The following is a 15,597-nucleotide window of genomic DNA, read 5'->3' on the forward strand; positions in this document are numbered from 1 at the left end:
TTTCTTCCTCTTGACGACGACTAGGATGTCTTTAACCCGCGTTTGTTCCCTCACCCACCCCGCCCGCTTCCGATCTCTTAACGCTGCAACTATCACTTTTCTTTCCATAGCTCGCTGCTTTACCCTGAATTTCAGCTGAAACCTTTTCGGTAGCCTCTCTACTCAGAAAATTGAGATTAGTGTCGTACTACAGTGCCCTTTCACGGCGCGTTTCTCCGATACCAGGCTACATCTCGGGATCAAAGAGTAGCGTACATGGTACAAGAGAAATGAGGAATAACTATGTAGCCATCGATTCTTCACTAGGTGGTCTGCACGGTGCCAGCCCTATAGATTTATTGTTTGATTCCATTCGCCCGATTTCCAGTGGTGCACAGAAGGCGTAAACTTCCATAGGTCGGGCTGTCCTTCATGGCGTTCCTTGAAACCAGAGGTACTCCATTGGAATGGGGGCTGCTGGTCCCAGGTTGGCCCACTTACGGCCATGAACTCCAATTGCGCGAACAGGCTGGAATTTGTTAGCTGTCGAAAAGAAAAACAAAGCATCATGTTCACCTTGAGTGGGGGATACACAGAGCCATATTTCAAGCTAATTTATTTATTTATTTACAGAATACCTGCGTCGCCTCGAAGGCATTACCGCAGGGGAGACAGTTTCAAAACAACGCATTCATTTTCACACAAAAAGCAACAAGAACATTAAGCGAAGTTAACATCAAAGTAAAACAAAACAATAAGTGAATATTATTAAAGGTAACAGAAATCTTGAACAATAGTAGGAAAGGATTAGATTGTCAGGAATACAGTCGACAGTAAAAATCACGATTATCAAAGACTGAAAACACACTCTTCCGGCAGCAAGTTCCAGTCTTTCACAGTTTGTGGAAAGAGTGATTTAGAAAAACTGTTTGTGTTAGTATTGTATTGGCGCACCTTCTTGGAGTGGTTGTGCCGAGTCGAGACGTAAGTTGGTTCCAAAAGGTAGTTACGGCTATCAATTCCTGTTTGATTATAGAAGATGCGGTGGAAGAATTTAAGTCTCAAATTTTTTCTTCTGATGTTTAACGGTCTTATGAACTTTTTAGCTGATTAATTTTGGATCTTCCAGCATCATGACTCTGAAGCATGTCTAGACTATCATTATATAAATCTCTATTCTGATGAAAACTGGCCTAATGGTAATATGTAACAGGAATCAACTTAAGAAAGCAGCAGTTGCTAACACTGGGCCGCGGTTCGCGGCGTCCGGTATTGCTTGGCTGGCTAATCGCAGCGGTAAACGAAATCAGCTTTTTAATATTCGACTGCATGAAACAATCCACGTATCAAAACTCTAGAGCTCATCATTTTTCTTCTTGTGATAAGCTTTTTGTTTAAGTAACAAGAAACGTTTAAGCAGTGGACTACTTTTTCTTCGTGGAGGGATTCTGTGAGCCGAGGCTGAAAGTGGGCGGAGCTTCACTGTAGACTTAAGTTCTATCCTACTATAGCAAAAAAATTATCCGACAAGGCAAGCTATGGGATTTCATAATCAACTAAAAGGAAAATGAGGAGCACAGTAAGCTCTATCTGCCATCTTAGCGTTGTCCGCAAGAGTAAACTTTGATCTAAAGCCAGTTAAAGGAAATAAGATTTTACACACACTTTCACTTTCTAAATAGCTTTGTGGGGGGTGGGGGAAGGGGGCTTTGTGACGAATATTTCGATGCAATGGCAGTAAAATAAGCTAAATTAAGTAATTTTCTACCCGAAAGATGGAACTATACTAACAATGACAAGAAAAAGAATGCACAGCCATTAGACGCGCAGAACAGAAATCGGCACCATTTTATTTTGCTATCATTCTGAGTAGAGAGCCTGAGAGGCAATTTAAATGCTCAAGCATTTCCTTTCGGGGTCTTTATCACCGGTTATAAAACAATACAGAGTTGAGCGCGCAGATTTAATTACAAGGCCAACGTTAAAACCCGCAAGCATTTCCTTCAGCTTGGCCTCCTGCTTCCTCCTTGAGTAACTAAATATCCGCGATGTTTCGCCTAACGCATTCAGGCGTCAACGAACAAGTCCATCGTCATAACGGCGCTTTCCAGAATTGTAGCTTAGCTGCGGAAGGCAAACCAGGGCAGCGAAATTTGCTTGATGGTGATGAATTGATTTTAATGGACCAAGGACCCTTCGCCCACTGAGCGGCTTGGCTACCGTCGCGGGACTAAACGAGGTGAAGGTCCCAGACCTATTCCTCCAGCTATTTCACTCTAGAGAAGATAAGCCCCCGAGAGGCTTAATTAAGCATTTCTAGCATACAGGGAGATATTCAACGGCATTGGGGATTGTACTTCGAAGGTACTGCATACGAGGCGGATGCTCGTAGTGCTATGCCACCTCTGCAGACATTATAAACCAGATGTCCCAGCTAATAGTAGTCACGCTTCACGCTTTGTAATAAAGACCCAACACACACAAATCGCCGTCGGGAACAGTGCTCTTTTGTAAAGTGAACTTTCTTCTCTGAGACGAGTCTTGGGGCGTTGAAGCAGCACACCTGCCACACGCAAGCTTTTGCATTTTGCGAGTCTTGTTTTAATACTTGTAAAAAAAAAATGCTTTTTGTAAATGACACCTCAAGCATTTCAACCAGCTGTTTCTCAAGATGATCTAGAACTTTTAACCTGACACTTTATACCTGAAGCCAAAATATTAGCAAACTAGCTGATTAGTCTTCATTAATTAGTTGCCTTGGACAACAAAACAAATAGTTCATACTAAGCCACTCCAAAGCGCTAAGTTGGTTTTTCTAAGCGAAGACAGTCAGCCTTTCTAAAACCTTGGTTACCTTTAGTTAGAACACTTAATGCATCAGTTACCTGAAAATCCTACGGACTGAGAGAGTAGGAATAACTACATATTCTGGAACGCTGTGTTCTAAATTAAAGGAACTAAACCGAATAAAAACAGGTAAACGCTCATAATCTGCTAAACCATATGACTCGGCCCCCCAAAAAATTCAATGCGGTTAAAAGGTCAAATACACGTGACACATCAGCCTGGCACCGAAATACGTATTTTGTGTGCAAATCGTAAATGCGAGCGCGGCCAACAGCACCGGGTAGCGCATTTTCTTCTCCGTACCTTCATGTCCGTACCACCATGTGCCCGGTGTCCCAGAGACGGGAACGGGTATGTTCCGTCTTCTGGGTTGAGGTCACTGCGGGCCGAGATGGCATTCTCGGCGCTGTACGGGGGCGTGCAGTTGCATCGAGACAACGGGTCGTTCTTGTAGTCGTTGTACCTTATCAATGGGAAATAAAAGTAAAGCATTCGCAAGTCATGGTTTGTATTTCAATCATATGTACCGCAGTGTGTAAAATACTTCTGCACAATAGCGCAAACAGGACAAGGGACCAAGAACGAGTAGACACACAGGTCCCTTGTCCTGTTTGCGCTATTGCCCCGAAGTATGAACCAACAAGCCCGAATTTCAACGTGTAAAATACCATTATGACTGCTTGAAGAAATCAGGCCGGTGCACGCTGCAACAGCGTAAAGGTCTTACTTATGAAAAACGTCACAATCAAAACCGACCTGCGCAGCCGCATTTCAAAGTTTTCTCTCTCTGCGAACTGGACCAAGTTGAAAAATTTTACTTTGGTCATTGAGGAAAGGAAATGGCGCACTATCTGTCTTCCATCTCGGTGTACCCATTACTTTGCGATGTCAGTGCACATTAAAGAACCCCAGGCTGTCGAAATTTCCGGAGCCCTTCACTACGGCGTCTCTCATAGCCTAGTCGCTTTGGGACGTTAAACTCCATAAACATTAACTACGCCGACACTAAATTGCTACGCATTCAGGTGAAAATATGCTTCCCTGCCTACTGTAAACATTCCGCATATTTACTGAATGAATTCTACCCCTGGCCTTGGACAGCCTATCCTGCCCTAAACGGGAGTGGGCTACAGGACGCCTGCTCGTCTTAAACCGAAAGCTATAATATTTTTGTGCAAGTAATTTAGAAGAAGCAATTTATACGGTGCCACGGCAGCCGTGTAATTTGTTACGTGTAACGCGTTAGGTGGACCACACCACCGCGTACCTCAAAGCGCCACTGAGGTGTGGGAGCCAGTTATGCGCTTTTCCTTTCCTCAAAACCAGCGGACGCTTCGCAGCATCGCTTTCTGCATTTCTTCTTTCACTCCCTCCTTTATCAATTCCCTCACGGCACGGTACGGGTTTCCACCAAGATGGGAGACAATTACTGCGTCATTTCCCTTCCACAAAACCCGATTTTCAATTTTAGACTACGAATAAGACAACGCTGGCAACTAGACCATTTTCTTTTTGCAAGCGCCCCTTGGAGTCCGTGAAGTGGCCCAGGAAAGCGATCGAACCGAAGACCGCAAGTGGCAGAAGGCCGAGTATGCACATGAACGTATAGACGCTAAAGTGGCCTGTGAGACGTCCAAGCGGGTACTCGAACGTTAAACGTCAAAATAGGCTTGCCACTCCAGACCTCTCGGGCGCAAATACCAATTAGCTTTCGCTGATTAATGCGCTAAGCCGGTAAGCTTCAATCTATTAATTTTTTACGCTTTTATCGGGTAATTTATGTTTACAATGTAGTTCGTGATCACCGCATAGTAATGTATCGACGAAAACGAATTTTAGTAATTAGCAGTGCCCCTTTAAGCTACAATAACGTCGCGTCCTTACTGATGTTATAGACTCCACTGTATTTTCTTCAGTAAAGCTTCAGAACCACTTGGCTGCCTGCAGCGTCCTGACCATCATATACAGAAATGGTTCCGTTAAAACGGAGCAAAGGACACAGCGTAAGCGCACTGGAAGGAAAGGGATTATGGCACACTCGTCTGAGTGTCCGTTCCGTACCTCATGAGTCTGACCATCGAGTCCATGTCTTGCACCTTGGAGTGATCCCGCTTAAACATGAGCGCTCGTGGAGTTCTGTCGTAAGTGAACCAGTCGCCGTACTTTTCCACCAAAGGCCACCAGCCGCTGACGTTGAAAATGAACTCGAAGTAGCTGCAGGAGAAAATCACTGTCATATCATGCGACCGCTATAGTACAGGCAACTCTTTACACAAATCTGACTGTAATGTGCATTCAATTCTCCGGTAAATCGCCTTGTTGCTGCAGGTAACCGGCCATGCATATGTTGCGTAAAAATAGGCCTCGTGAAATAGAAGAGCGCTTTTTTCGACATAGGATCGTGATCGCTATGGCCCGTAGAATACAACTCACACCTACTAACTAGTAGTTTGGTTTACAAGTATTGAATGGTTTACTTTTAAGATATTACTGTTAGTCTCCTTAATTATTCAAAAGCGTGAAGACCCCCGTAAGTAACGTCAATCTCAGTTTCTACAACTTTGAAGACCCAATTACGCGCGGCGCTGCGGCGCAACACATTTCGGCTACATCACGCGAAAATACTTGCTTGCGATTTCGAGAAGGTTGCAGTCAAAGCAACCGCTCTAATGAAACACACGTCAAAGTGGCGTCAAATGAATTTTATGACATACTAATAACCACCTTATGCCGAGAGTGTCTTGCGTCATATGAGGCACACGACTAGGAGAAATGATTTCTATTGTTCTGCGCTGCAGCCACAGTTCTCTGCGCACAAGTCACACGAGGCCCCTCAAATATACGTCGTGGAATTCATATTGTGGTGAAGCTTTTCGTCGGCCTATTCCTTTCTTTGCAGGCTCTACATTACATAAAATGGTATGAACAGGTTTTACACAGAACCTATCCCTACAACCTAACCCAACTCACATGTCGCGGTTGATTGGACTAACACGTAAGTGCTATCAACGCCAGAAAAGAGGGGGGGGGGGGGGGGGGCATAAATATAAATGATTGTCAATACAGGCTGGTAGGCTGGAAGAGGCTCACACGCTAGAAAAACGCTTGGAAAGCGTTTTTTTTTCAACCAGAGGCGTTGGTAATGAATTACCGCCAGAAACAATTGAAATTCATTGCCGTGAAAGGCTTCCGCAACTGCTCTCAGGCTAGCGAAATCGTTAAGACGAGTTTATTACATTCGTGAGACAATAGCTCTCGAGTGCAGAAATATCGGTGATATTCTCCGAAATACAAGTATATTCCAAAAAGAATTTTTTTCTTTCTAATGAGTCCTATCTCCCGCTTTGGGACCGCTCTCAAACAACCAATATTTTAAGCTGCAATAGAGAGCGCTACAATAGACACAACAGTATCACCAGGATTAAATCTGCACTTAACATTCAGCCACTAGAGCTCCGACGAAAAATCGCGTGCCTCTTTCATAAATTATATTCCAATTTTCCTGATCTTCGTGACACATTATTACTAGCTCCCATCAGAACATCGCGCGGCCTGTTCAACCTCCTCAGCATTCAACGTATACATGGATCGACCTTAGCATTTAATAAATCTTTTCTTCCAACTGCAATAGAAAACTGGGACCTGCTACCCAACTACATTGTTAACAAGCGCGACGCTACTAACAGGCATTAATTATTCACTGTACTGAATAAAAGATACTGCCCATTTGTCTCATACTTCACCCAGTTGCACTGTTGTTGTTGTTACCGCCGAATTCAGCCTTTCGCCACTCATTATTGATCACCGTTGTATTGTGATGTATCGTTTTTAATTTCATTGTATTGCATTATGTTTATTGTGTTAACGTTTTATTCGCAGTTGCATTTGCTTTATCCATCCCTTATGTAATGCCTTAACAGAGGCCTTTAAGGGTAAAATAAATGATGATGATGAATGATGTTTGTGAATGTAGGAGTACTTACGGGACGTTGTAACTTGCCCAGTAAGACTTCTCTCTAAGAACGTGGGTAGCATCCGTCACGTTGATATAGCGGCTGGAAAAAACAATACACGAAACGAAAAGGCTAAGATTATGCACTCTTGCGCGTAATCTAATTAGCCCTATCGTTAAACGCTGTCTTCTAGAAAAATGTTTGCAATATCACGATTTTATGCCAAACTATGTTTGCATAATGACTAGGATTCCACTGCGCAGTTTGCAATTTTAAACGGTATAATATTTTGAGGCATCGAGGAGCCGTGAAACAATACCAGACCTCTTTGTATTCGTAGGACATTAAATCAAGGATTACATCGTTAAGAATTTGATATCAGACTGCTCGCTGTAGAGGAAAGCTGCGTCAGACTTTGCGACCGGACAAAGGCAGATATATATGAACAGCTAGACAAACATATGCCCTTCGTGTGTGTGTAGTTCTTCCTACCTGTCCGTCTTCGTCCTTTCGTAACCCCTCTAGGGCGCTTTTCATGCTAGAAGTTTAAAACGACCCACAATTCAAACTTTTCGCTTTCAAGAGATTACTTACGGTAACTGCTCCAGCACGTAAAGAAGACCGTCGGGAAGCGGCTGCCCAGGCTGGAATTTCTTGTAGTCCACCACCATCCACTGGTTGTTGTAGCTACGCAATACAGGCGAGTCATTCAATGAGTGTAATTTACGAGCATAGTCGGCTTTTATTTGTCTGTTCTTATACGAAGCTTAAACAATAATATTGCTACCTATGGGTGCAAAGAAGGGGTGCTTGGCCTCACAGCGACACTGGGCAGAATGATCACCTGACCCTAACGCCTCTAACTGATGCACCTTTTTTTTCAAAGGTGCTGCCAAAATTGTCATTTAGTACCCGTGCTGCAAACTGTCAGCAAACCAATCAAATGCTCCGGAAGAACCTTACTCACATTAACCCGGACAGGAAGTGCCTGAAAACACGGGGCAAGCAGGACTGGCAATAATCCAGAAATTGAAGGCGCTGGGGACCCTAAGGGAAGCAGCGCGTTTATGTACTTCAGACCTCCTCTGATTGGGGGAAGTCCTAGTGCGCTCCGACTCCGACGATGGCAACACCTTTTTTGTGGGGTGGCAGAGCAGTGGTCGCCGGCCCTGCCAGAGGCGCGGATGGCCCTGCCTGAGGCTTTGTCTTAACGTTGTGGTGCACTCCCCCCACGCAAAACATCGGCAGATTTTTTTTTTGCGATTCTTTGAATGGAAGAGTCGCGCTTCCTTACAACTGGTACTTTATTTTGTCTTCACGATTAATATTTCTTTCTCGTTCTTTCTTCAGGAACATCCTCTTGAATAGGCAGAGTGATCACGTTCACACTTTGCACAACATAGTGCTGCTGCTTCGCAGTGTTCAGAAGCATGCTTTTCTGAGGCACATTTTGCGTAAGTTTCGCGGCCACGGCAACTTTGCTACCCCTGGACGTATCTTTGGCATTTGGAACACAATCGCGGATATGGAATGTAATGTCGGATGCTTATTTTCGGGTACCCTGCTTCTATGGACTCAGAGAGAGTGCTGGAGTTGAAAGTCAGGACTAGATGTTTTGTTGGTATTTTCTCTCCTCTTCGTTTTTTTTATACTATGTACATTTATGACATTCTGCTCCATGAGACCCTCCAGCATCTCCTCCTCAGTGAGATGGATAAAATCTGTTTAAGAAATCACGCCATGAACGGTGTTAAGGGATCTGTGTGCAGTGATTCACACGCAAATGTCCCTAATGGACACTCACTCGTTTGGAAGGTTTAAAGTATACGGCATTTTAAATTGAAAATAACCAGTCACAAAAGACAAGGGACAAGAAAAGGAGTGTTCACGCCGCAGAGACTGGACTATCAACTAAAATTTATTAGAAATGATATACTCCCAGCAAGGCCAGCAGAGCATGCGCAAAAGCACCATCACAAATCATAGCGCAAAGGACACACAAGATATCACGTCTACCGTGACCGACCTAAAAAATTGAATTCTTTCTCGAGTAAGCGCACCGAGGTTGTGCGAAGAGTGTGGCGTGAACACTCCTTCTCTTTTCCCTTCTCTTTTGTGACTGGTTATTTTCGATTTACAATATACCAACTGGCCCGCATTTCAACCCTTCAGTATAGGAGATTGTCTTTGCGCTCTAATATTTAGTGCATTTGTGATAGTTTCTAGCCTGGGCCCAAGGCATCAGTTATACTTTTCGGGACTAATAAAGGGGACCTAATTCCTGCAGATTTTTCTGCTCCTTCGCAATGAAGGACATGGCACTTTGGAGATGTTTCATTTCCTTTCCGAATGAATTCAGTTGTGAGTACAGTCTGCTGTCTTTTATTCTGAGGGTGACCTTCTTGTGGTAAAGGAGTAGCCATAAAATATATTTACGGCTCCGTCATTGAGCCAGCCACCCGCCATGGAGCCCAACAGTGGACGGGATAAGAATTTATACGCAAGCACTGCCTGCCCCCGCTGTACACCCTAACTATAACCCAATATCACGTAACGAAGGGTAGTTCGGCACAAAAGGTTAATCCTAGCCGCTAGGAAAAAAGGGCAAATCAAGTAGGGAGGAGGAGACAGGGCAGTTGAAAGAAAGGAGATTGGGAAGTGAAAGATGGAGAGTAAGACAGGAAAATACGACTGCTGATTTTCCCCGGTCATATCAGGCCGGAGGTACAGTCTACAGGAAGTGGGGGCTGACGTGTTGTGTTACCAGCACCGAGGAGCCTTAAAGGTCCAAACACTAGGCTTTGGCTCAACCTCCAGGATCCCTTTCTGCCCGGACACAACTATCCCACACACGGCTAAGCGTGGATGCTCGGGTCCGTGGTGGCGCACTGCTCACCATCATACCCCTGCGGGGATGTCCCTGCGGATTCTCGGTAAACCGTGGCATCGCAACTCACCATCAGCTGCATGTTGCAGACGCCCCTGCGGTGAAGGCGACAATCGTGTAGTAACATATTCTTTTAAAATGCGTGCAGTGGTGATTCGATGGGCATGTAGTCGTTACTGCTGCTTCAGTAACACCAAACCAACACCCCTAAGATCATTAATACTAATCGTTCTGGAGGATCCTCTCTTCCAGGATCTTAGCCCACTTTTATGAAAGCTTAGAGTAACAGTGATTAACACTTGTTCTCAATAATGCAGCTTTGAAATTAAAATACTTTTAAGGAGTGGTTGGGATTGGGCTCTTTGGAATATCGTCATTTCAAAGGCTGCCCTTCTTAGGCAAACAGGTACGTCGAACCGTAGCCGCGTGCACTTGTTTTCCTCGTTACAGTCTTCTGAAATAAGACCTCAGTTGGTAGATTGCGCTTAATGTCTCCGTCTTTTTAACACGTCCCTGATTGTGCAAGCAGCGCAGCCTTTGAAATGAAAGTATTTTTATTTACTCACGTTCCGCTGTTATCTGTGGCGAATATGTCAGTCCATTCCTTCCCCGACGTAGCCAGTCTGTTGGCCACAATGTTCCTGATAAAAGCGAGAGTTGACTGAGGTTTGATATAGCGGTAGAGGTCCGGGTTTTCGTTCCCAAGAGTCGTCTCCATGGTGGCCTGCGTAACGGCATAGTCACCTCTCACACAAAAGGTGAGCATTGCAGCCATTTTGCTAACTTGCATGCATGCTTCGTTCACTAAAGAGCTCATCGTACTATCTTTGCAAAGAATTCCAATAAAAAAATGGAAGACGCAAAATTATTGTGAACAAAACATGAAAATCTCGAGCTCCAGTCACATTTCATGGAGTTGGGTTGGCTTCGTCTTTTTAGAGTGGGCACCCACTCCCCGCTCGCTTCATAGCCTCGTGTCTCTTGTCTTTTATTCGCTCGACTTGTGCTTTTTATTTTTACGACAACCGCCCTAAAATTAAAGCTTCAAAAGCTGCAAACAGCGCCACCGATATAACAGTGCATTCCGTCTTCTCCACGCGCCTGTAAACGACCGAAAAACTCTTAACTAGTGTTCCCAAACTGAACTAGGGTAATTAAACATGGCTCCATTTTCTCGCATTCTAGAGATAAAATAGGTATATATGGAACACCGAAATTTCTTGCCATTTTTCTTTTTTACGAATTTGTGGCTTCATATCCAGAAAGGTTTTTTTTTTCTCATTCTTCAAAATCAGTGACAATCGCCCTTTTTGATATGACTACATTGCACTGAGAACAAGCCTCCAAAATGTGAGGGTGCCTTACCAGACCAGAAGAAATTAGATAGAAATCGTCTCCAGAGAAAATCCTCCCGGGGTAGGAAGAAAACGTCGCCGTTTGGCCAGGTATGAATTCTCCTGCGATCAAGGATAGCATGTTACTTATAAGACCTGTCCACATTCGCATTAGGCAAAAGGGTCTCTGACTGCTAATCACTTGTCATCCGACCAAAAACCAAGCGCCCATCGCCACTTCTGAACGTCTACTCACTAGATCCGGGCGTCTTGTGGTAGAAAAACGAGTACTTCTTGAGCACTCGCAGCATACTGGAGTACTTCGTCCAAGTGACGTGAGAGAAGTAGAGGTCCTTGTTGCCCGGAAGTACCTTGACCAGCGCTGAGCATGAGCCGTCACCGGTCACTCTGCTCGTGACTCGCCTATTCAAGGCAGCCTCCAAGTCTTGGATATCCCCATGCAAGTTCAGGAACCTGTTCACGGGGGACACATGAGGGGAGCACTTTCCTTGCCCTGCGCAGTCTGACAAGGCTTTACCCTCACTTCCTATAGACCATTCCAGCCTGATTGCCGCCATATTGTTGGCTGTACTTTTTTTTAATACCTGGCGCTACCAGTGCACCTCTCCTGCGGGTGGGACGCACAGCAGCTTAGTGAACAAAAAAAGCGATGCCCAGTGAGCGGTTGGTAGCACCAGATGATAAAAGTAGTCCAGCAAGCAATGTGGCGGTAATCCCGGTGGAATTATCGAAAAAAGTGATTACAATAGGGATTGGCATTTAGCCAAGAAACCACTGTAGTTGGCTTCCGCGTGTTGAGAAAATCGAGATTGGTCGAGAGGACCGGTGCGTAGCAGGTCCATCACTTCCCGCATGTGATTCAAACACCCCACAGCAATCACAGAGTACAATATCGAGGACGTCAGAACATCTTTGTTCTACAAGGTTGTGACGTAATTCCATCACCATTCCGTGTTGCCTCTGAAGGAAACAAAACAAGGCAATTGAGCGTACTACACGGTACTCAAAGCGCTGTCCCTTGAGTCTTGAACCGGGCGTGCAAACCCTCGACCGGCAAACGCCCGTTAGACTTTGTTAAAGGAGGTCTTGCGTGTCTTCTGGTAATTGAGCGAATGAAATAAACCAAAGGAAAAATAATATAAAGTAAACAAGAGTGCCGTGTCTACGAAATGAGACACAAGCAGGACCCCGAGGCGCTGCGGGGACGTATTAACGCTATGGCGTCATACATGTAAGGCGGAGCCCGGCGGACCTGATGTGCCCCATATTTTTTCTTCATCAATGCCGCTATTTTAAGTAGACATGGCCAACATGAACAATTTTGAGCTCAAGAAAGACCAGCCAGAGGCCACTCCTTTGACACCGCCTGTGTTTGTGCATGCGGTCTTTACATGTTTCCTGAAGATCATGTGCTAACCCACTGGATTAAATTATTGAGGGTACACATGAAACATCCTGATCACAACGCGGCTGCCTTTATGAAATAGGCTTCATGAATCCAGGCCCTCCTTGTACACTCTGCTGCTGCTCGGGATCATAAGGAATAAACTGTGTAGAGTAACAGCCTCCCTATAAAATCGTTCTTGTATTGAGGTGAAGTGGCTGATCAGTTAGTGTGTGCTGGTATTTCAATACATTGCTCCAGCTCCTTGGGTCATTCCTTTCACTTGTCAACCCGCTATCACTCTGGGCTTTAGGCTGCATGCCGATCTTCCGCGTTACTTAGGGTCTCTTTAATTGGTCCTATGGGAAGCTCAGTATGAAGAACCGATTGGGTAGAAAATGTTGGGCTTATCAGCAGGCCTAGGCACTATGAGTGCTTGCTGACGAAAAACGCCCTTACATCAAGCAATGTAATTCTTCTAATTAATGTCTCTCTGGCTATCTCTCCAGAGTTATGCGGTATTGAACATGAAAAAAAAAACTACGCGAAAACAGCAAAGATTTATTTTGCAAGCGGGCAAATAAGAAAGCGGATGAACATAGCTTTTCTGGTTCAAGATTCTACCGCCCTGGCTTCGAGAGAGCGCCGTAAGAATGGCATAACTTTAGGAGTCCTATTCGGTGGAATCTTGGAGCAACACGACACTGTTCGTCTAAGCTTGAACTTCAGCGATAAAATCCGGCCACACTTTTCTGAGTACAATATCGCATAAGCTCTCGCGTACCTGTAGCCATTCCAGTGACATGTTCACGAAGTAGAACGCATTTTCTCCTGTTTCACCTCATGGACCCCTCCCAATCACATCACTCTTAATTAAGGTAGACTCGGTGCTGCTGCGTCCCTTAAGACCATGCGGGGTGGGTGACGACCGACGCTCCCATCAACCGACGGTGCATCGCCACTGCGCCTTTACGTATCCTTACATGGACAGGGAATGGCTGTTTCAGGCCAAAACGCGGTGGTTCGCTAAAAAAAAAAAAAACAGTTTTCTTTTTGGCACTGGCTATTACACGTGGGGCAGCGCATGGCCGCTGCACGCTCGTTCCGGGTAATCAGCTAGTTATGTTCGATGTTTTGTTTCCGATTACAAAAATAACATCCAGAAAGTAAGAGTGAGAACACTTTATGAGAATGCGAAGATTTCATCAGGAGGGCTTATTCGGTACACGGGCTACCCACCGTAAAGAATAGGTTGAAGTATTAAATATCGCAGAAATTGTCATGCAATAGAATTATGCAGTATAAGCTAAAATGAAAGCATAACCGGTGTACATCAAGTTACCGTTCATATATGTCTGCTCCACTTGAGGCACGGGGTTGCGAGTGCAAATTACCCATCTTTGTTAGGAGCTACACTTCAGTTCAATACGTCACCTTCTGGGCGAGGACTGTAAGATTTTGTGTGGGCTCTTTGCCCAGAGATTGTATTTTGTACACGCACGAGTTCTGTTTATGCAGCAGTCAGCTATTATAGACGCCGCCGCGTTGGTTCAGTGGTTATGGCGCTCAGATGCTAACCCGAAGGACGCAAGCTCGATCGTGGCCGCGTTGGCTCGCCGCGGTGGCTCTGTGGTTACGGCACTCGGCTGCTGACCCGAAAGACGCGGGTCCAATCCCGGCTGCGGCAGCCGAATTTCGATGGAGGCGAAATTCTAGAGGCCCGTGTACTGTGCGATGTCAGTGCACGTTAAAGAACCCCAGGTGGTCGAAACTTCCGGAGCCCTTCACTAGGGCGTCCCTAATACCCTGAGTCGCTTTGGGACGTTAAACCCCAATATACCAAAACCAAATCGATCATGGCCGCAGCGCTCACATTTCGATGGAGGCGAAATGCTACAGAGGGCCGTGCGTGGAACGAAGTCAGTGCATGTTAAAGAACCCCATCATCATCTTCAGCCTGACTACGACCACTGCAGGGCAAAGGTCTCGTATGTTTCTCCAATTAACGCTGTCCTTTGCCAGTTGCGGCCACCGATACCCACAAACTTCTTAATCTCATCCAGCCACCTAACTTTCTGGCGCCTCCTGCTACGCTTGCTTTCTCTTGTAAACCACTCCATCACCCTTAAGGATCAGTGGTTATCTTGCCTTCGCATTACGTGCCCTGCCCAAGCCCATTTCTTTCTCTTGATTTCAACTAGGATGTCATTAATCCGCGTTTGTTCCCTCACCCACTCCATCCGATTCCTGTCTCTTAACGTTACACCTACCATTTTTCTTTCCATAGCTCACTGCGTTGTTCTTTAACCTAAGCTGCACCCCCTTCGTTAGCAGCCACGTTTCTGCCCTATAGGTGAATAGCGGTAAGACAAAGCGGTTGCATACTTTTCTCTTGAGGGATATCGGTAAACTGCCATTTATGATCTGAGAGAACCAGCCATATGCGCTCCCCCTTATTCTTATTTATCTAGTTATTTGCCTCCCATGATCTGGATCAGCGGCCACTACCTGGCCTGAGTTTAGGCATTCCCTTACCACTTGCAGCACCTCGCTACCAATTCTGAACTGCTGTTCCCTTGCGAAACTGTTGAACATTAATTTGATTTTATGCATGTTAAATTTAAGACCTTCCGTTCTGCTCTGACTGTAACAATAATCATATTTTGCAGCTGATCTCCAGAGTGACTTGGCAAGGCAATATTATCAGCAAATCGCAAAGTACGTAGGTATTCACAGTTAAATTTTATCCCCCTCTGTTCCCGATCAAGGCCTCGGAGTACCTCCTGTAAACAGGTTGCGAATACCATTTGCGACATCATGTCTCCCTTCCTGACCTTATCGGAACTTTATTGCTAACTCTATGGACTATGGTAGCTGTACAGCTGTTATAGATATCTACCAGTATTTTCACATAGCACTCTTCTACACCCTGATTCCGCAATTCCGGCGTGACTGCTAAGGTTTCCACTAAATCATCGCTCTCGCAATCATTGAACGCAGTATATAATGGTTGGTTGTATTCTGCGCATTTCTCTATTACCTCATTGATTAATAATCTGAATGTGGTCTATTGTCGAGTATCCTATACGAAAGGCTGCTTGATCACTTGGTTGATTGAAGCCTAAGGTTCTCCTGATTCTATTTGCGATTACCTTAGTAAATACCTTGTAGGCAACGAACAGTAAGCTGATC

The 15,597-nt window shown here is 45.1% G+C and overlaps 1 protein-coding gene across 1 annotated transcript in view; it reads right to left on the reverse strand.

Moving 5' to 3' along the window:
* Positions 1–295: 295 nt before the first annotated feature.
* Positions 296–15,597, reverse strand: part of LOC149346396 (putative aminopeptidase PLBD2) — a 32,418-nt gene continuing 17,116 nt past the window's right edge. The window contains exons 5-12 of the mRNA XM_089586395.1: positions 11,257–11,474; positions 11,032–11,123; positions 10,233–10,390; positions 7,374–7,466; positions 6,810–6,881; positions 4,888–5,040; positions 3,130–3,289; positions 296–522 (exon numbers count right to left, since the gene is read on the reverse strand). Of these exons, the coding sequence (XP_089442521.1) occupies positions 328–522; positions 3,130–3,289; positions 4,888–5,040; positions 6,810–6,881; positions 7,374–7,466; positions 10,233–10,390; positions 11,032–11,123; positions 11,257–11,474 (1,141 nt within the window). The 3' untranslated portion in view covers positions 296–327. The remainder of the gene's footprint in view (positions 523–3,129; positions 3,290–4,887; positions 5,041–6,809; positions 6,882–7,373; positions 7,467–10,232; positions 10,391–11,031; positions 11,124–11,256; positions 11,475–15,597) is intronic.

The sequence above is a fragment of the Amblyomma mixtum genome, chromosome 4, assembly GCF_055824585.1.
Source record: "Amblyomma mixtum isolate Tamu chromosome 4, ASM5582458v1, whole genome shotgun sequence".
In the NCBI taxonomy this organism is placed as follows: Eukaryota; Metazoa; Arthropoda; class Arachnida; order Ixodida; family Ixodidae; genus Amblyomma; species Amblyomma mixtum.